Below are 22308 nucleotides of genomic sequence, written 5' to 3' on the forward strand. Positions count from 1 at the left end.
ATTTATTATTCACTTGTTTATTTAAATCATTTATTCTGTTATTGTAAAATGTGTAAGAAATGTTTTTTATTGAGCATCTGGAACACCAAGAGTGACGGGCCTCCCGAGGGTCTGAGAAAACTGATGTAGTTACTCAATGAACCGCACACCTTGTATACTCCATATAACATTTTTATTGCACTTACCAATTGCAGCTTCAGTGTGATTATGATTAGATGCCACTATTTACTTGTTTACTGTAAACAAACTGTAAACTTTAAATCAATTTCCTGCCTCTGAATCATTCGTTGTATTATTTGATGCTGATGATTTAGACTTGAAATTAACCTTTATTGCATTTATACATATGTGGGAAATTTGTAAGTATATGCAGCATTAACAGAAAACAAACATAAAAATTAATGATAAAAATCTTTAATAAAGTTAAAAAGAAATAATGAAACAATTTCTTAATTAAGTTCAGAAAACATCAACACTACAACAAAATATGGCAAAATTATAGATGTTAACACAATAATCATCTATAATAACCTTTATCAGAGACCAACCACATGTGTGCTGTAGTGGGCCAAAGGTGGAGGAGAGAATTCGTAAGCATCCCTGTACTGTGGAGACTAATTTAAATTTGCATCTATTCCTTCAGACTCAATATATATTTGGTCATACCTTTATCATCTGAGAAGGGGTTCTCTCCACCAAAGAAGCAAAAACGTTAAGAAAAGAGATGACAGCATCTGGATAAAACAGGAGTGAATATTAGCACAGTAGGTGAATATGGAAGGAGATAGAGAATGATTTTAAAAGTTGCCTTTCTGCTCGACAAATAATTCAAGCTAACATGGAAGCTTGAAAAATGAAATGAGTGACCTTAGCTAGATTTGTACATTTGATCTTGGAGGGGTGTGAGGCAGCACAACATAGACAGCAAGGAAAGTGATAGGAAGACAGCATCTGCAGACTGTTCAAGCTTCTTTTAATTGTGCTTTATTTTCTGGCATCACCTTTCAACCATTGTTTCACAAAACAGAAGAACTCGGCAGTCAAAATCTCCCCTGCTTTATATAGAATTCCACTCACATCTGAACCTCATTAACCTCTACCATTGGGAAAACAGGGTAGACTAAATAACAGTCTAGGCAAAGAAACGGGAATAAAATCATTTTTGCACTTAACAAACTCATTCACCCAACTAAACGGTTTGAAAAGTCAATCTCTGCACAAAATCTGACTCATGAGGTTATTTTATAGGAAATAAACAATTTTACACAAAAGAAACACCCCTTCATTTGGTTATACCCAATTGACATGATCAATGACATCATATCCTATATAATCAGGAAGTACTAGGGCGGCCCCTCCCACATACCTGTTTTACACATAGGACCTGCTCAAAGGAACACACAATGATAAGTATAACCAAATGAAAGATTCAAATCAACTAATGATGAAGTGACATTTAGCTTTAAGAACATTTGCACTGCAGTAATGAATATAACCAATGCTACCACAAATAGACCCGGGATAGTATGCAGAGGCAAGGTTACATGTGCTGTGTTTACATTAAAGCATTATGATTGACTATAAGATAAAAGAACACAAATGACAAATGGTAAATGAATTCAGTCCGAGCCACTTTGACACAAGGGGTAAGGAAACAATTCAATTTTATTTATTTAGCGCCAAATCACAACAAAAGTCGCCTCAAGGCGCTTCATAGATACAGAGAAAAACCCAACAATCATATGACCCCCTATGAGCAAGCACTTTGGCAACAGTGGGAAGGAAAAACTCCCTTTTAACAGGAAGAAACCTCCGGCAGAACCAGGCTCAGGGAGGGGCGGGGCCATCTGCTGCGACCGGTTGGGGTGAGAGAAGGAAGACAGGATAAAAGACATGCTGTGGAAGAGAGACAGAGGTTAATAACAGATATGATTCAATGCAGAGAGGTCTGTTAACACATAGTGAGTGAGAAAGGTGACTGGAAAGGAAAACCTCAATGCATCATGGGAATCCCCCGGCAACCTACGTCTATTGCAGCATAACTAAGGGAGGATTCAGGGTCACCTGGTCCAGCCCTAACTATATGCTTTAGCAAAAAGGAAAGTTTGAAGCCTAATCTTAAAAGTAGAGATAGTGTCTGTCTCCCGAATCCAAACTGGAAGCTGGTTCCACAGAAGAGGGGCCTGAAAACTGAAGGCTCTCCCTCCCATTCTACTTTTAAATACTCTAAGAACAACAAGTAGGCCTGCAGAGCAAGAGCGAAGCGCTCTAATAGGGTGATATGGTACTACAAGGTCATTAAGATAAGATGGGGCCTGATTATTTAAGACCTTGTATGTGAGGAGCAGGATTTTAAATTCAATTCTGGATTTAACAGGAAGCCAATGAAGGGAAGCCAAAACAGGAGAAATCTGCTCTCTCTTTCTAGTCCCTGTCAGGACTCTTGCTGCAGCATTTTGGATTAGCTGAATTGTGTGTCTCCAGAAAAGTGGATAACGTAAGATGATTTGTATTTTTTATTTATTTATTTTTACACACAAACTTAACACATTCTTTTTAGTGAAGTGTTGTCATCAAGTTTTTTTCCTGATGCTGTTTTCTGTGAGTGAGCAGCAGCGCCCTCTGCAGTTTGTGTGTAAAAGCTTACAGCACCTGGTATTCCCAGGCAGTCTCCCATCCAAGTACTGACCAGGCCCGACCCTGCTTAGCTTCCGAGATCAGACAAGATCAGGCGTGTTCAGGAAGCTACAGACTGCAGGAACAACTGCTGACAGTCTGGAAACTAAAGCCAGGAGATAATGTTGGTGCATCTTTCACCTGCTGATGCTTTCAGACACATGAAGTCACACTGAGCTGAACCGCAGTGATCCCATTAAGCCTTGAAGTTAGCTGGATAAGACAGCGTTCTGTTTCACAGTAAAGGCCTCAGAGAGTTGTTGCTAACCAAAGTCTATCTTGTACAGCCACGCAGCATCTAATGACGTTTTGTAACCTGCCACTACGAAGGAGCAGTGAAATGATTGCTGTTTTAGCGCACATACACAGTGTGGTGATCAGTATAAGGACATTAAAGTGATGTTGCAGAAAGCTGCATCTGGTCAGAAGGAAAAAAACCCAAAAAAAACCCAAAACACGCACACTTGGAAGACTTGGCCAGATTTGCACAAAATGAATGGCTGACAGTGGACAGATACAAGGATGTGGATGGTCACACCCTCGTGCATTAAAGAGGCCGTTCACAAAACCAAACACTCAACAGACACAATAAGACAGCTGGTAAGTTTGCCTCACTAACTCATCTACACAAGGCGTGTTGTAGAAGTAGAGCAGGGCGATATGGCCAAAAATATTCATCACGATATAAATTTGAAAATGTGCGATAACGATATAACTGACACGAGACAAAATACTTTACAACTCCACTTCATTTGTGCAAAAAAAAAAAAACATCAATGTATTTACACTTAAATAAGCAGCTGTTTTATCTGCATTAAAGTTATATAAAAATGTAACAGTGCAAATGCAAATTCCTTGCTGACAGTTTAACCAAAAGGCATTTCCAGTGGAAACTGGCCGACATATCCTCAGCACAACCATGTATAATATCCACAAAACTTAAAAAGAGGTTAAACAAACACACAATACAGTAATATTATGTTGAAGCACAGTACGTATCACTCCGCGAGGCTCCTGCCTACGATAGCCGTAATGCTCCGACAATCCATCAAGCGGTGCGGCTTCGTAGCTTAGCAAAGTCGTACTAAAACATTTGACAGATTTTCGAGCGCCGTGTACATAAAATCGTTTCGAGGTCAGTAAACACAACCAGAATTCATACAGTGGCTTGCAAAAGTATTCAACCCCTTGAACTTTTCCCCATTTTGTCACATTACAGCCACAAACATGAATCAATTTTATTGGAATTCCACGTGAAAGACCAACACAAAGTGGTGCACACGTGAGAAGTGGAACGAAAATCAGACATGATTCCAAACATTTTTTACAAATAAATAACTGCAAAGTGGGGTGTGCGTAATTATTCAGCCCCCTTTGGTCTGAGTGCAGTCAGTTGCACATAGACATTGCCTGATGAGTGCTAATGACTAAACAGAGTGCACCTCAAATCAAATCACTTTTATTGTCACATCACATGTGCAGGTACATTGGTACAGCACATGTGAGTGAAATTCTTGTGTGCGAGCTTCACAAGCAACAGATCATCACCTGTGTGTGATCTAATGTCAGTACAAATACAGCTGCTCTGTGACAGCCTCAGAGGTTGTCTAAGAGAATATTGGGAGCAACAACACCATGAAGTCCAAAGAACACACCAGACAGGTCAGGGATAAAGTTATTGAGATATTTAAAGCAGGCTTAGGCTACAAAAAGATTTCCCAAGCCTTGAACATCCCACGGAGCACTGTTCAAGCGATCATTCAGAAATGAAAGGAGTATGGAACAACTGTAAACCTACCAAGACAAGGCCGTCCACCTAAACTCACAGGCCGAACAAGGAGAGCTGATCAGAAATGCAGCCAAGAGGCCCATGGTGACTCTGGACGAGCTGCAGAGATCCACAGCTCAGGTGGGGGAATCTGTCCATAGGACAACTATTAGTCGTGCACTGCACAAAGTTGGCCTTTATGCAAGAGTGGCAAGAAGAAAGCCATTGTTAACAGAAAACCATAAGAAGTCCCGTTTGCAGTTTGCCACAAGCCATGTGGGGGACACAGCAAACATGTGGAAGAAGGTGCTCTGGTCAGATGAGACCAAATTGGAACTTTTTGGCCAAAATGCAAAACGCTGTGTGTGGAAAACTAACACTGCACATCAGTCTGAACACACCATCCCCACTGTCAAATATGGTGGTGGCAGCATCATGCTCTGGGGGTGCTTCTCTTCAGCAGGGACAGGGAAGCTGGTCAGAGTTGATGGGAAGATGGATGGAGCCAAATACAGGGCAATCTTGGAAGAAAACCTCTTGGAGTCTGCAAAAGACTTGAGACTGGGGCGGAGGTTCACCTTCCAGCAGGACAACGACCCTAAACATAAAGCCAGGGCAACAATGGAGTGGTTTAAAACAAAACATATCCATGTGTTAGAACGGCCCAGTCAAAGTCCAGATCTAAATCCAATCGAGACTCTGTGGCAAGATCTGAAAACTGCTGTTCACAAACGCTGCCCATCTAATCTGACTGAGCTGGAGCTGTTTTGCAAAGAAGAATGGGCAAAGATTTCAGTCTGTAGATGTGCAAAGCTGGTAGAGACATAAGGCGAACCGGATTATAAGGAGCACTGTCGATTTCCAGAAAAATCAAAGGACTGATTTTTAGAGTGCCTTATTTTCCGAAAAACACAGTAATAACATAATAACAACGGCCCGCTAGCATGCTCTAGGTTGCCGAGGGCTATGCTGTGGCTGAGCTGCAAGATTAACTCTGCAAAAACAACTTTCATCAAGTAAAGACGAGAGTTGGTTTTGAGAGGTGCAAAGAAGGGAGGGATGAGAAGTAAAAAGCAGCTACTGTCAGTCTTTACAGACAGAAGGACTGATTGGCCGTCTGGGAGCCCAACGGATGTAAAAAAAAGGAAAAAAAAGTTGAAAACGTTGAAGGTTTGACCATCTACTCCCTCATCTCCATCTCGTTTTTACTCCCACTCATTTCCAGCAGCCGTCTCTGTTAGTCTGCCTTCCCATTTCCATCCTAATGAGGCTTTATTCCCACTGAAGCAGCTGCACGGCGCAGGGAAAGAAGACGCAGGAACCGCACGCTGAGTTCATCCACAACTTCTGACCTTCCCTGTCTCTCTCCATCCACCTCTCTTCTATCCGTTTAGATGTTCACCTGTCCATGTGACTGTTGACATTAGGAAGCTGTCACTAAACTGCTGTCGCTGCCAATGACTGTCATGTCCCCCTCGAGTGTTAGCCCCCCTCCAGAGCTCTAAAGCACAGGCTTTAATAAGCCTGGCAAGAGAAATGCCAGCTTTCTATGCAGCCTGAGCTGAGAACGTTGGAGTGACAAAGAAGAGGGGGGGGGAAGTCTGATGCACACAGGGAAAAGTTAGAGAGGAAAAGAGAGAGCAGGAAATTACTCTTACTCTTAGGACGTATATGGCCCAACAGGCCTCATGATACAGATGAGCTACATCCTCCTGGAAAGCAGCTGCCATTACAGTCTCCCCCATCTGCTGGAAGGCAGATGCTTCAAAACAGAGTGAGAAGTAAAGAGACGGCAGGAACTCAAACAAAATTAACGCCATACTTTATCTTTAATAATCATATATATTGCTTTACCAAAACAGCTTGTTTTTGTGTTTTTTAAACTACCATCTCTCTTAAACCAACTTGAATTGAACAGTGAGCACAGCCACTAAGTTCTATGTAACAAAAAGACAGGGATGGGAGGGAGGGAGACGGTACCTGTACTGACGTTTAAAAAGAAGGAATAGGAGGAGGAGGGGTGGAGGTGGTGGAGCTCTCCGACAGGGGGAAAACTGAGATTTCAGTAAAGCTCAGTCCAAAGCACTTTCCTAATGATTTCCCTGTAACATTAGTCCTCGAGGTCCCCGTCACAGCAGACTACTGTGAGCGCCACCAGACAGTTAATGAGACAAAAACGAGACGCTCTTATAGCCAGGAGGCTGCTTCCAGATGACGCTTGATTAATTTGATTGATTATCTGTGAATAAGTCTTGAGCCTCTCCTCGGTTCTTTATATTTTGCCTGTCCTGAGTCAGATGTTCTTCTTCTTCCTTTCTTTAGACTTTCTGAAGGTCATTTAAAGTTTTTCTTTGGACAATAACTGCTTTTTCACCCATTTTCAGTCCAGTCCTTGTACCTGATCGCTTTCAGAGCGATATTTTTGTTTTTGGGGGGGTTAAACCACTTAACCTAACTCAAGGGGACAAACCCGAGTTGTCAAATACAATACAAAACACACAACTTAGCAAAGAACCAATTTTAAATTTTATCTTTAGGCACTTTGTTACTAGCAACCTGCCACAGAAACACACTATTTAATTTCTTTGGATTGGGAAAGTAGAAGACAGAAAAAAAGGGGAGAAGCTGAAAAATCTATCTACAGTGGAGGAACAGTACCTGAAAGTCATGTCAAAAAAGATTCAGCAAACACCTGACACAGGACCTGAAAGATGCACTTGGTCCTTCAGTTGATCCATCTAGTGTTCACCAAAGCCTCATCTCATGGTGTCAGTGAAGGGTGGCTGTCAAGAAGCCATTATTAAGGAAGGGAACAGGGAGAAAAGGCTGAGGGATGCCAAATTACACATGAACTGGACTGAAAATCAGTAGCAGCAGGTCTGATGGAGTGATGAACCAAAATTTGACATTTCTGGTTCAAATTGCTGGTAATATGTCTACAACCACCTGTAAACTACTGTACAGCTCTGCCATAGTTTGGGTCTGCATTTCAGCCAGGGTGTTGGGGATTTCGTCAAAATTGATGGAATTATGAAAAGTACCACCAGACCTGGCCACAGAAACACAGAAAGAGAGTACCACCAGACTTTGATGCACCATGCAATACCATCTGGAAAGCGTCTGATCGGCAGCAGCTTACTAAACACATCGAAACACCATCATTCATGGACTGACCTGAGCCGTGTGGGATCATCTCGGCAGAGAATGGAACAAAACGGCAGCTGATATTGAAAGAAGAGCTCTGAATGTCCTTAAAGAAGCTCGGAGAACTATTCCTGAAGACTACTTAAAGGAATTCCAAAGAAATGTGCCTAAGAGAGTTCAGGGCGTGCTGAAGATAAAGATGCTCAAGCTCATTATATCAACTCTGTATGACGCCTTTTATATTGTATTTTCATGTAAACTTTTCAAATTTAAACTGTTGCACCCGTTTCCAGTAAGTTCCACCCAGTAAGTTATATGTTAGAATTAAGGTGTGGCTCAAACTTTTGCACAGTCCTACATTTCACATCTATAAAATGATTTGGCACCTGATAAACCTTTAAAAGCACTGACCTGCCTCTCCAACCATCTGTTTTAAACAACCAGCAGTTGTGTTGCGTTTTCGTCAGGTTAGTGGCTCAGACCTAAAACAGCCCAACATTATCTCTAATTCAGGTCTGGACCCAAGCTGACCCATTAAAGTACGTGGTACTCCTTTTATTTGTACTTGTGTACAAAGGCAGAAATTAGACTTTTCAGGTACAAACTAAATAACACAAAGAGGAGCTTATGAATAAGAATGAAACTGAGAGGCCCACTGCAAGAAGATACACACCCAAGTGCTGAGATTGTAAAGATGAAAAGTGAGCAGAGGAAAATGAGCGTTTCAGGACAACGAAGCGGTTTCCTCTTCTTCCCATCTGGCAGCCTCACAGCGGGGAGTTATGAGGTAGCCCCAACCTACCTCACATCTCCCCGCTGTGCAAGAACAAGCTCAGCAACACAAGCATCCTCTCTCTTTCGCGAGTGCATACGTGCACATCTACAGTGTTGCATGCCGATGAACCCATTTTCTTGGAGCACCTACACAAGCTGCAATCTACAGATCGTGTTTCACAGCGCTACAGCGAGAGGCAAACAGCTCCCTCTGTTTGTGCTTCATACTAGCTTCGCCCTTCTCTTCCCAACCACACACACCAACACCTTCCTCTTGTCAATTTTATTTTAATCATTAACATATAGACAGCTATAAATTAGGATAATCAAACTTGATTTATTACCTCCTGCACCCCCCCCCCCCCCCTGTGTGTTCAACAGGAAGCTAAAAGTTGTTAGCTGTTAAAGTGTTCAAAAAACAGCAGGAGCTCGGTGTGAGGCCACAGTGGGCCAAAAAACACAAGATGACCTCCAGCAAGGACAAAATGTATCTGGACGTCTCTGTGAGCATCTGTCTCACTGTGTAAGTGTAGCACAGTGTCTGTGTGTGCATGGCTGGGCAAGAGAAACAGCACAACTGAAAGCCAGCACTCAGACGAGGACCCGGTGCATCGTCTGTCTCATCTCAGCCAGTTTACTTACAAACTCTTTAAGTTTGAATTTTAAAGCCAACAATGTGCACAGGGCAGTGATATTTCAAATGAAGGTAAACTATTCCAATCTCTGCAGCCCCAATTGTGTATCACACACACACTAAGTTCTCCTCCTGCCTTCAGCCCAACCGTTGAGCGCGATGACAAATAGAGCCGCAGAATTTTGCTGCTGTGTAATTAAATTGAGACGTGGGGTCAAAATTCCCACCTAGATTGAGTGAGATGAAATAGAAATCGGCTCTCCTCTAACTGACTTTATAGAAATAATTACATCAGCTGCATTTATAACTGTTATTAAATAACAGCAGCACACGAGAACTAAAGTGTAATCCCAGCACATTTCGCTTCGCTTGCACTGATTCTTTAGAGATGACGACCGTGGTGGGTAATTAAGGGCAAACAATATACAAGTGGCGTGAAAAATGGAGGCTGCATTACCTTTCCAAAGCTTCCTTTCCCGATGGCCCGCAGTATCTGGAAGTGGTCAAAGTTTACTGTGGAGAAAATGAGAAGCAGTTAGTGAGAACGTGTCAGTTTGAGCTGAGCTATAAAACAGGGAACATGACATGTACAGCACTGTGCAAAAGTCTTGAGCCATCCCTCATTTGCTTCCAGGGATCCGGACTTCCCTGTAATCTTTAAAGTGGTATTAAGGAATAGCTCTCCAGGCTTTTTAAAGTGTTTCTGATTTTTAATCCAGGGCTTGTATTTGTCCACTTTTTGTCTGTTAAGACCCTTCACACTAATCTCTGAAACATTCAAACATAAACAGACACCTAAGTCACGGAAAGGACCACAAAACTTAACAAAGAACCAATTTTAAATTGTATCTGTACACATTTACTTGCAGCCTATTGCAAAAAAACAAAAGCCCACATCATTTGTTCTCACTTCTTTAGTTGAAGAATGCAGTTAATAACACCGTTAACACAGACTGACCTGGCAAAACACGAAAAAATAAGGGGGTGGTTCAAGACTTTTGCTCGGTACTGTATGACAAATGCAAATGTGCACTTCACAATGTATCGCTGCACTTCGGCAGTACTGTGAAGATTAAATGTTTTTTCCTTCCCGATGCATGTGAAAGGTTAAGACTTACATCTCCAAATGTACTGGAACTGATTTGAACCAGAGGACTCAGCCACACTGTTACTATGTACTGCATAAACACGTTTACCGATGAAGGTAAAGCAGACGCTGTCCTGACTGTGTGGCTAAATTTTGTGCTGAAAGCATCAAATCAATTGAATATGATTAACTTGCTATGAGAGGTTTTTACTCCAAGTGTGACTTTTTCTGGCTTCATACACCTTTCAGGGTCAAATTCAAGCACTTTGTAAGCACGTTTAATGTCCATTTTCAACATTTTCCAGCACATTACCATAAAAAGGATGCATATTTCACTTCGCATCACCTGAGTAAGACCACGTGAAAGGCCAAATGAATAAGTCTTCTCATCAGATATTGATGCTTCTTTCTTATGTGACACAAAAAACAGGAGGAGACAGATCTTTGCTTGTGTTGTTTTTAAGTTCATTCATTCAAAACTAACTGTAAGACGCTTAACTACATTGCAGTCTGTGTTATTGTTGTAGACCTAATTATCACCTTTAAAGTGTTTGTGCTAATAACATCATGTAGAGTAAGACAGGCATAGAGAACAGCACTGACTGGGAGAGGCTTTGAACACATGACATACTCAGATCAATTCAACACTTTAGACTTTAAAAATGCACAAGCGTCTTTCAAAAACCCATTTATTTAATCTATCATCATTGATATTATTATGTACAGTTAGAATGTACTGTTCATCTCCCTTAAATAAACAGGCAGCCTTAAAGTGTGAAATAGTCACTTGTCTACTGTCTCAGTGGCTGATAGTGCCCCACAGGCCTCAATGTCAGCTCGAAGCCATTATGTTTCAATTGTTTAATGATAAACAGATTTTGAATGAAAGCGAGGAAACTTCGCTAGCACAAAAAAGTGCCTATTCTTTCTTCCCATATGGTTCAGTCATATTACCGTCATTTCCCCCTAAGCTGTTCCCAAAGACACCAGGTTAATACTTGAAAAGGCTGCAGCGATACACAAAAATATCATCAATATTCTGTTTACTTGGTGACAACGTCGCTTTTAGCCTTCAATCAGAAAGCCTGACGTTGGCTAGTTAAGCAACGGGCTAACGTTTAACGCTTTCACTTGAGGGAAGTAACTCGTATTACTGCTACTGCTGTGTAATCTTGGTTCAATTCACAGCATATTCTACAAGTTACCCTGCAATAACTAACTGTTAGAATAGCGCCACCGTATTGTATCGCACTGAGTGCACTTCAATCCTTTATCCCGCGAGTTTGCTAGCTAGCAAAATAATAATACCAATTTTAAACAAATAACATGTGTAACGTACACACTCGAGAAAATTATTTACTAGTACTTACGCAAACTCCCCCGTTGTGAAAACGTACAAATCCTTCTTGTATTTTTCGTTTTCCAGCAAACACTCATTAAAACGGCCTCCAGGCACATTAGCGCACTCACCCCCGACTGATCAGGGAGGGGGTGGGGGGTCACACATTGAAACAGACTAACGTGCAGAGGTACAGCCCAGGCAGACAAATGTTGCTTTTAGACTTTGCGACTCGTTTTATTTCTCTATCTGATAAGAAAACTATTCAATCAGATAGTTCTTTGTGGTGAATGAAATACGGTTACAGTTTCAAGAAGTTTTAAGCACCAAATCCGAAATCCAAGCACTGCAATATTAAAATCCAATTCAATTTCTTCTTTGCTCCGAAATCTACGACATGACTATATACAGAAAAGCTTGACATGGTATGCAAAAAAAACCCCGAAGACAATACAAATACAAATACATGAACAAAAAATGTTTTAACTGTCAGTTATGTCATTTTAAAATTTTCCAAAACTAACATTTTCTTTGATTGACTGATATTAAATTGATTAGGGTCAAGTTTACTGTGAACAATATTACACAAGCAAGCACGTGTGCGCATGCGCACATATTAGAATCCCTTCGATCGCTTCTCATATGTGCGCATGCGCACATATTAGAATCGCTTCGATCGCTTGTGACGTGATAACTTTGCTTTGATCCTTTCTGACGTCATAACTTTGCTTTGATCCAAAACCTATAAATAGAAGCGCTCACCTGTTACTTTATGCTTAACGGACGTTGACCTGCAGCAACTAAAACCCTTTTGAGAAGCTTTGAGAGCAATTTACGAGAGAAACCAAAACAAGTTCAGTTTTGTTTCTCACCAATTCACAGCGCAAACAGACACATTACACCATGTCAGCCAACCCAGCCTTCGGCTCAGATGAGCTTGGAATATCTAAAGGGACCATTTTGGGAGATCACCACATGGTGGAGGCTTTCCTTGGAGAAGGAAGCTTTGGTGTTGTAACCAGATGTCGCGATACAAAAAACAACAAAACTGTTGCTGTTAAAGTCAACAAGAGCGACCCTGAAATTCTGCTCCAGGCAAAACTGGAAATTTTCATCCTGGAGCAGCTACGACGCTTGGATCCAGACAGGTGCAACATCGTCGAATGGAACGGCTATTTCCTCGATGGAGAGCGCATTTGCCTGAATTTTGAACTCCTCGACCAAAGCCTGTCAGACTACATAGGGGACCGGAATAACCGAGGTCTCCCAATGAGAGAAATCAGGCCAATTTTGAATCAGCTCGCAAATGCTCTATTCCACCTGGGTTCTGTGGGAATAGTGCATGCTGACCTCAAACCTGTCAACATCATGGTTGTGAACCGCAGTGAATCTCAAGTCAGAGTCAAACTTATAGACTTTGGCATCGCATGTAACACCTCTGCAGTGATTCCTGGTGACTGTGTGGGGACAATTGGTTATTGTGCACCTGAGATTATGCTTGGCACTCCATATGATGAAGCAATTGACATGTGGTCTCTAGGGCTGGTAGCTGTGGAGCTTGCTACAGGGGTGCCTCTCTATCCTGGGGAAGACGATTATGACGTTTTGAAATTCATAATTGAAACCCAGGGTCAGCTACCAGATCATCTCCTAGAGTCTGGCTTGTACACTGACAGCTATTTCATCGAGGATAACCACAAGGAACAGCGCTGGACATTTAAGACCCCAGAACAATTTCAATACGAGACAGATTATCGATCCAAGGAAACTCGATCGATAAAACTTAAGTGTCTCGATGACCTCGAACAACTGCTGAAAGTTAGGCGAGGACCGGAAAATGGCCAAACATTATTTGTAAGGCTAATCAAAGAAATGTTGGCCTTGGATGCAAATCAGCGCATAACACCCTCGGAGGTTCTGAAGCATCCCTTTTTCAACCCTGGCCTCTCAAGGAGAACCCCCTGCACTGACATGAATAGTACAGGGGGAGAACTCCTTGTGCTCTCTCAGCAGCCTTCAAGCTGGAAAAGTCATGGATTGCAAAAATTCAGCTGCAGTTTCCAAAACTCAGTTGAATTTCCTCAAAAAGGAGACATCAACACCTCAGCCAACCCATCTGCCTCTGAAGATGATCTTCAAATAACGGAAGGGACCATTTTAGGAGATCACCACGTGGTAGAGGCTTTCCTTGGAGAAGGAGGCTTTGGTTTGGTAACCAGATGTCGCGATACAAAAAACAACAAAACCGTTGCTATTAAAGTCAACAAGAGCGACCCTGAAATTCTGCTCCAGGCAAAACTGGAAATTTTCATCCTGGAGCAGCTACGACGCTTGGATCCAGACAGGTGCAACATTGTGGAATGGAACGACTATTTCCTCGATGGACAGCGCATTTGCTTGAATTTCGAATTGCTTGACCAAAGCCTGTGGGACTACATTGGGGACCGGAATAACCGAGGTCTCCCAATGAGAGAACTCAGGCCAATTTTGCATCAGCTTGCAAATGCTCTGTTCCACCTGGGTTCTGTGGGAATAGTGCATGCTGACCTCAAACCTGGAAACATCATGGTGCTGAACCACAGTGAGTCTCCCGTCAAAGTCAAACTCATAGACTTTGGCCTCGCATGTCCTGCTTCTGCAGTGATTCCTGGTGACCGTGTGGGGACAATTGGTTATTGTGCACCTGAGCTTATGCTTGGCATTCCATACCACGAAGCAATCGACATGTGGTCTCTGGGGCTGGTAGCTGTGGAGCTTGCTACAGGGGTGCCTCTCTATCCTGGGGAAGACGATTATGATGTTTTAAAATTCATAATTGAAACCCAGGGTCAGCTACCAGATCATCTCCTAGAGTCTGGCTTGTACACTGACTGCTACTTCATCGAGGATAACTACAACAAACAGCGCTGGACATTTAAGACCCAAGAACAATTTCAATACGAGACACATTATCGATCAAAGGAAACTCGATATATAAAACTTAAGTGTCTCGATGACCTCGAAAAACTGCTGAAAGTTAGGCGAGGACCGGAAAATGGCCAAACATTATTTGTAAGGCTAATCAAAGAAATGTTGGCCTTGGATGCAAATCTGCGCATAACACCCTCGGAGGTTCTGAAGCATCCCTTTTTCCACCCTGGCCTCTCAAGGAGAACCCCCTGCACTGACATGAATAGTACAGGGGGACAAAACCTTGTGTTCTCTCAGCAGCAATCATCGTTTGGGTGGCCAGAATTCTAGGGGAGCTAGAAATTCTTGTGGAAAAAAAGCCCAAAACAATAACATCAACAAAAACAACCAATGAATGTGGTCTTAAACTTGGGCACAATTTGGCTTGAAATCCATCAACTAATCTCTCAATATTCAAAGCGGAGCAGCAGACAACTTACCATCACATCAGTCCTTCAATCAGACCTACAACAAACGTCTTCAGTCTCTCACCCCAACCGGTCGCAGCAGATGGCCGCCCCGACCTGAGCCTGGTTCTGCCGGAGGTTTCTTCCTGTAAAAAGGGAGTTTTTCCTTCCCACTGTCGCCAAAGTGCTTGCTCATAGGGGGTCATATGATTGTTGGGTTCTCTGTATGTATTATTGTAGGGTCTACCTTACAATAATACATACAGCCTTGAAGTGACTGGTGATGTGATTTGCTGCTGAATGAATTCGGAACTAATTGGAAATCTGGATATTAATTAAATAAACCTGCTTTGAGCATCAATTAATTGTTGTTTGAAATTCTTTATAAATATATAAATATAGTGCCACTCTTCTACTGTTTAAATTGCAACTGTTTAAAACTGACTAATTTATTCATACACTTGAGCATAAACACATGCACAGTAAATGGCCTGTACTTGTACAGCGCTTTACTTAGTCCCCAAGGACCCCAAAGAGCTTTACACTACATTCAGTCATTCACACATTCACACACTGGTGATGGCAGCTACATTGTAGCCACAGCTGCCCTGGGGCGCACTGACAGAGGCGAGGCTGCCGGACACTGGCGCCACCGGGCCCTCTGACCACCACCAGTAGGCAACGGGTGAAGTGTCTTGCCCCGGGACACAACGACCGAGACTGTCGGAGGCGGGGCTCAATCTGGCAACCTTCCAATTACAGGATGAACTGCGAACTCTTGAGCCACGATTGACCTATATACACATATACTTTACAGTACTAGTCAGTGCTTACATACTAGTTCTTTTCCCTACTTTTTCATGCTTACTGGTACAAATGCCTGTTACTAGAGTTAAATGCTATCAATGTATTCTCACAGTTATGGAACTGTACAAATGCATACAAAATAACGCTCACGTAAACATAACTGTGCACTAGTTTGCCCTTATTGCTGCAGTTTGTTTCAAGTTGTTCTCTCTCTCTCTCTCTCTCTCTCACTCACACACACACACACACACACACACACACACACACACACACACACACACACACACACACACACACACACTCACTATGTAACGTTTCAGCAAGAAAATACCGCCCCTCCCCCCCACAGTGACACCACCACCACTAGTCTGCACAGCTGACATAAGGCAGCATGGATCCATCCTTTCATGCTATTTATGCCAAATTCTGACCCGACCATCTGCATGTCAGAGCAGAAATCAAGACTCATCAGACCAGGCAACATTTATCCAATCTTCTCATGTCAAATTTTGAGAACTGTAGCTTCAATTTCCTGTTCTTAGCTGACCAAAACGCTCTTCTGCATTCTTTGGTTGCAACAAATGGTTGTATGAGCTACGGTTGCCTTCCTATCAGACATTTTTCTCTGACCGTTGACATCAATAAGGCAGTTTTTCCAAGAGAACTGCCTTTCACTGGATATTTTCTCTTTTTTGTCACCGAAAAGGGTGTCTGTGTTACTTCTTGTCTTATATATATTGTCTCTGTTTTCCTCTGTCCTTTGTCAGAGTGCCTGTTCACCTACCCCCTGTGTCTCCATATTCCCAGTGTTCAAGGTTTCCAAGTGTTTTCCCAGTTTAGGTTGTCATGGTTGGTTCTGTTTGCTACTCAGCCAGAATAAACAGCTCGCTCTTTTTAAAAGTAGGCTCCAGAATGGATGATGGCATGTTCGCATGTCTTTATGCAACACTGAGTGTGCTGAACTAAAGGTAGGCCTAGTTTCATTTTCATGGTCATTATTATCAAGACAATGATTACGCCTTATTCTGATTATTTCTCCCTTTTGGAGGTGTAACGTTTACATGAGGGGTGTAGGAACATTTCCCCCTAAATATTTTTAGATAAACTTTTGCTAAAGTCACAGTTTTTGTCGTATTGATGATGCAGCTAGAATAAGTGCTTTTAAATAAAAGAATAACCATTCAAAGTGCTCAGTGGTGAAACTGTAACTCTTTCAGAGTTTGACAGCTGGACAAGTGATGCCGTATTTAAAGAAACATGAGATGAGTGCAGCATATTATCTGAACAGAGATCATTCAATGAGCAAGAATAAACACTGAAAGAGAAACACTTCACTGTTGATTATCATATGAAGTCTAATGAAAGCTGTTAATCTGTTAATATCCTGTTAATCTGCAAATACAGAACATGCGACTTTAAAGCATCCAGCAAAGTGATAACTGTCCTCTGCCCACTAAGTAGTGACTCTACAAAAGATTATTTTCAATATCATCTTTATATTATATTTAGTTATTCTCCAGCGCAACAATGTAAGGAGCTCTGTGATTGGTTAGGAAAGGACAGACTGGCCACCTGGATTTTTCTTCACTGCACATTGATCCATAGCTTTGCTCTGTAAAGGCTAACAAAGTGCTTTTGCTTTACAAAGACATTCAGCGTCGGTATTCACTCTTTTAAAATGCCACTGAACACTGGAGTGAAATGGAGCCCTGATCCTCAGAGTTTTATTGTTGCTAACATTTCTTATAGATAGCACAGATAGTGCCCCACTGCAGTAATCACTCATGTCTAGATATTCCTGTTAAAACGGAGTTTTTCCTCCCCACTGTTGCATAGCAAACCTAGCAAACACAAACTATTGTATAAAACGATCTAATTTAAACGAACAATCATATTGAAGCTTCAGACAGCCGTCATATGACAGTGAAACACTGCCATCTGCTGGACTCGAATAACAAAGACGCTGCTTTGACGGGTGAGGGAGTTTCAACAAGTCTGCAACGACTCAAGCATCAAACTACAGAACTATTGTAGCGGACATGGTGCTCTAATGACTGCTTCATTAACGCAGGTCAGAAAGGATCAAACATATCAATAAATTGTGAAATACAAAAAATTACTGTTTCACTGCACACACAAACCTTCTCTTATTAGCACAACACTGCCCAGGCCTCAGAGTGTATTCCATATAGACTATTAAACCTTAGCATGTTATTTTAATGTCTTACAGGTAAAACAGCCAAAAAGTAAAGTTAACTGTAATTTAAAATATTCAGCTGCAAAAATGCTTTTAGCAAATAATTTTTTATGACTGCTGCTAAAATTAAATACTAGATTTTTGCTGGTCTGATTAAAAGGTTAAATGTAGAAGTTTTGGGATAATATATTAATACTTCCAAAACAATAAAGTTGTTGTAGAGAATCTATGTTCATTATTGTTGCTCATCATGGAAAGACAAAGACATTACACCCTCCTACTCTCTGCACACAGTGGTCTGAGGGATCTTCCAGGATCGGGGATTTTATTTATTTTGTTCTTTTTCGGTCTTACTGGTTAGTAGGTGGTGATTTTCTACCTGTTGATCTCACATTTGGAACATGATTTGCTCTGGAGCAGATTAGGTTCAAAGCATGAGTTGACCTGGCATTATGTCTTGGATTACAAAAAAATCCCACATTAAATCTTGAAGTTAACCGGATAAGACAGCGTTGTGTTTCACAGTAAAGGCCTCAGAGAGTTGTTGCTAACCAAATTCCATCTTGTATGGCCACTCAGCATCTTATGATGTTTTGTAACCTGCCACTACAAAGAAGCAGTGAAACAGTTTCTGTTTTAGCGCACATACACTGTGTGCTGAACAGTATAAGGGCAATAAAGTGATGGTACAGAAATCTGCATCTGGTCAGAAGGAAAAGCACGCACACTTGGAAGACTTGGCCAGATTTTTATAAAATTATTGGCTGACAGTGGACAGATGAAAGGATGTGGATGGTCACACCCTCGTGCAGTAAAGACGGCGTTCGGTTCATTGAATACACAAAACCAAACACACAAAAGACACAATAAGACAGCTGATCAGTTTGCTTCACTGACTCATCTTTTTTTTTTTTTTTTTGCCTGTCCCGTTTGGATCTTTAGCCATCAGAATTGTTGTCTGAAGGCCAAGAAAGATGCCAAGCGGCTTTACTTTACCAATTGGATCATCACGGTCTTGCGTTTGGGCCATTTGATTGACCTTTATTATAATTATATATTTATTTGATTTGATTTTTGGTTGTTACAGATGGGACAGACATGACTGGGGGATAGGACAGGGAGAAAGAATGAAAGAAAGAGAGGGGGAGAAAAAAAAATAGAGGGGAGAAGAGACGGTGAGAAAGGGGGGAAGAAAAAAAGAAAAACAAACAAAACACCTGGATCACCTGTATGGAGATAAGAAAAAACAGAAGAGAAAACAAACAAGAAAGAGCAACATAATAAATATAGCACCATCACAATAAAACAGCTAACAGTAGATAACAGTAGATACCAAATATTAGATGTTATGTTACAGCACGCAAGATCGACAGCGCACAATGTGCTTTCAGGCAGCAGCCAAGAAAGGTGTAGTTTGTGTCTGTGAACACCTATGTGCACACCTGTGTACACACCTGTGTGGATCAGCACGCTTGTATTCAAAAGGTTTCTCCATGTAACGATCTGCTAGGGAGTGTGGGGAGCCATAGCCCCGTCCCCCAGGGCATGAAGCAGGTATGGAGGAGATCCAGGCCCCAGACATCCAGAGGCCCCAGAGTACGAGGACCCGAGGAGGACCACCAGGGGGCCAACGTGCCACCCTCCTGGGAAGAGCTGAGGAGAGCCCCAAACGAGAGGTCACCCAGCAGCCACGGAGCAGAGGCCAGAGGGGGTTGCAGTGATGTGCCCGCGGGCTCTGCCAGCAGCCAGCTGTGCCAGAGAAGACCGGGTATCAGGCCGAGAGGCCTGAGGGCACCCGACCCCCCGTAAGGGGCCTAGCTGGGCCACAGGTGCCAGGCCCCGCCAATCGGCCACCAGGAGTGAGTCGGTACATACATGAGCGCCCCGCCCCAGACACCAAAACGAATAACAATAATGGATTGCATTTATATAGAGTTTTTCTAGGCACCCAAAGCGCTTTACAATTCCACTATTCATTCACTCTCACATTCATAAGACTGGTGGAGGCAAGCTACAGTTGTAGCCACAGCTGCCCTGGGGCAGACTGACAGAAGCGAGGCTTCCCAAATCCCTGAGCCACAGTCGCCCCCAGAACCACCAACACACCAACACCAGCCACCGGCAGGGAGCGTGCCGAGGGGGGAGAGGTCTCCACACCTCGGAGAGCCCGAGATGTCCCCAGAGAGGTGGAGTCTTACACCCAAGCTCCCCCGCTGACCCCAGTAGGCACCCCCACACTCTGGAACCCACCGGGGCAAGAGGGCCCAGGCCCATCCGGACCGGGACCCACAGCAGCAGCACCACCCGGCCCCACAGAGTCCGGGACAGCCCACCCGACCCCACTGCAGAGAAAAATGCACCCACCCCGTCATCCAATCTTCTCCCAGACTACACAAGACAATAGACACCCAGGTTGAGTCATTCTCCACCTCTCCAATATCTTTCCCCCACCTGCAGAGTCTGCTCCTGTAGAGAGGAGACCTCCTGCAAAGATGTAACAGCCTCCCCACCAGTTAGAGAGCCCTCCATTCAGGCCGATGCACCAGAGGTCCCCCGCTCCGGGGCTGAGCCCCCATGCACCACCCCGGCGACACAACAACCAGGACCCAAGGCCCCAAGGCCCAGCCAGAGCCCCAGCCTGGGGGCGGAGCACCCCCAGACCCCCAAGCCTCCACGCCCATCCCGGACCCACCCAGGGGCAGCCAGGCTACCAGGCCAGTAACCAACGTCCACCAGCACAGACCCTCCCCCATCTCCGCTGTAAGCAGCCACAAGGAAAACACCATCTAAGAGCCACCAGAGCCCCTTACCAGGTCATGGCCACAGGGAAAACGTCCCTAGGGAATCCCTAGATGCCCTAAGGCCGTCCCGACCCCCATATCAACCACAATAGCGAAGGCAGAACTAAACCATGACCCCCCACCCCCACTAGGTGATGAAGCCAATCAAAGTAGTCCAGAGGGATTGATCAAATGTGATGGCAGAGGCTGTATCAAGACTAATGTGATCTATTAGATGGTTTTTATATTGGTTAGAATTAAGATTATTTTTATTTTTCCAGTTAATGAGGACCATTTTCTTGGCAATGCATAGGGCCGTAAAAACAACGTGGGCTGTGTTTATTTCTGTAGTGACCTCATCCAAGTTGCCCAGCAAGCATACTAAAGGGGAGGCTGGAATGTTACATTTCAGACACTTTGATAAGTCGTCACATATCTTGCGCCAAAACTTCTGAACTGGTGGACAGAACCAAAGAGCGTGGATATAATTGTCCGGTGTATTTGCTGTGCAGTGTGAGCAGTTGTTGGAAGACGTATAGCCGATCTTGAACATCCTATGACCAGTATAGTGCACTCTGTGTAATATTTTGTATTGTATTAATGGCAAACTGGGATTTCTGATCCATTGAAAGGTTTTTAAGCATATCTGAGACCAAAGGATTTGGTCTAAGCTGATTGATAAATCTGCTTCCCATTTTGCAATCGGAAGGGATATTGATTCATCTACTTTAGAAAGTGTGCTGTATATTTTAGACAATAATTTTGGGGGGGGGGGTTAGATTAAAAAATTGTACCACACTTGGTGGTGTTTGTAATTCAGCTTCACTGGAATTAAATTTCTTTTTTTTACTATGGATTTAATTTGTTGATATTCCAAAAGTATTTTCTTGTTGATCCCATATTGTGTAACTAGTCTGTCAAATAAAATAAAGTCTGTTCCTTCCAATATATGTTCCAAGTTTTTAATTCCTTTATAACTCCAAACTGGAAAGTTTATCATGTTATTGTTTTGTAATATGTCCGGATAGTTCCAGATAGGTGTACGTTTGCATGGGATTAATGAAGACGCCGTCAATTTTAGAAACTCCCACCATGCTGTCAGAGAAGAGCTGATATTGATGCTTTTAAAGCATTCATGTCGTTTGATGTTTGAGCTGATAAATGGTAGGTCTGAAATCTCTAGGTTATTACATAGTGCCTGTTCTACATCTATCCAGGTTTCATCTAAGAAGATGTGTTTAAACCATCTAGAGATGAACTGAAGCCTGTTGGCTAAAAAGTAGTGATTAAAGTTAGGCAGATCTAATCCTCCTTTATCCTTGGTCCTTTGTAGTGTTTTTAAGCTGATACGTGGGGATTTATCTTTCCAAAGGAATTTAGAAATATACGAGTCTAGAGATCTGAACCAATCTTGTGATGGCTTATTTAGGATCATTGAAAATAAATAGTTTATTTTTGGCAAGACCATCATTTTTATAGCGGCGACCCTTCCCATGAGTGATATGGGTAGAGAAATCCATCTAGCCAGGTCGCCTTCTACTGTCTTTAAAAGTGGGATGTGGTTTAATTTAGTTAATTCTGCAAGCTCGGGAGAGATATTACTAACTCATCTACACAAGTCGTGTTGTAGAAGGTACAGTATTTATTGTTGTATTTATTATGTACCAGCTCAGGTAGTATAAAGAAAAATGACGTGTAACCAGATGTTTTTTTTAGTAACTTTTTTTATTGCTCAAACACAAGAAA

At 42.6% G+C, this 22308-nt stretch overlaps 1 protein-coding gene across 4 annotated transcripts in view; it reads right to left on the bottom strand.

Annotated features, from left to right (window-relative positions):
- Positions 1–22308, bottom strand: part of rnasel4 (ribonuclease like 4) — a 68134-nt gene that overhangs the window by 39082 nt on the left and 6744 nt on the right. For 2 of the 4 annotated variants that reach the window (XR_014890703.1, XR_014890704.1), the window contains exon 1: positions 9454–9551. Coding sequence is in view for 1 of the 4 variants with exons in the window: in XM_085264586.1 (XP_085120712.1) it covers positions 9454–9509 (56 nt within the window). In the remaining 3 variants the exon portion in view is untranslated. Of the gene's footprint in view, positions 1–1042; positions 1897–9453; positions 9552–22308 lie in introns of those variants that run through there. The other 2 variants (XR_014890705.1, XM_085264586.1) reach the window with 2 other exon arrangements.

This window comes from Mchenga conophoros, linkage group LG23 (genome assembly GCF_057382185.1).
Source record: "Mchenga conophoros isolate Kocher_MC1m ecotype Shallow Benthic linkage group LG23, M_conophoros_male_GT1.1, whole genome shotgun sequence".
Lineage (NCBI taxonomy): Eukaryota > Metazoa > Chordata > Actinopteri > Cichliformes > Cichlidae > Mchenga > Mchenga conophoros.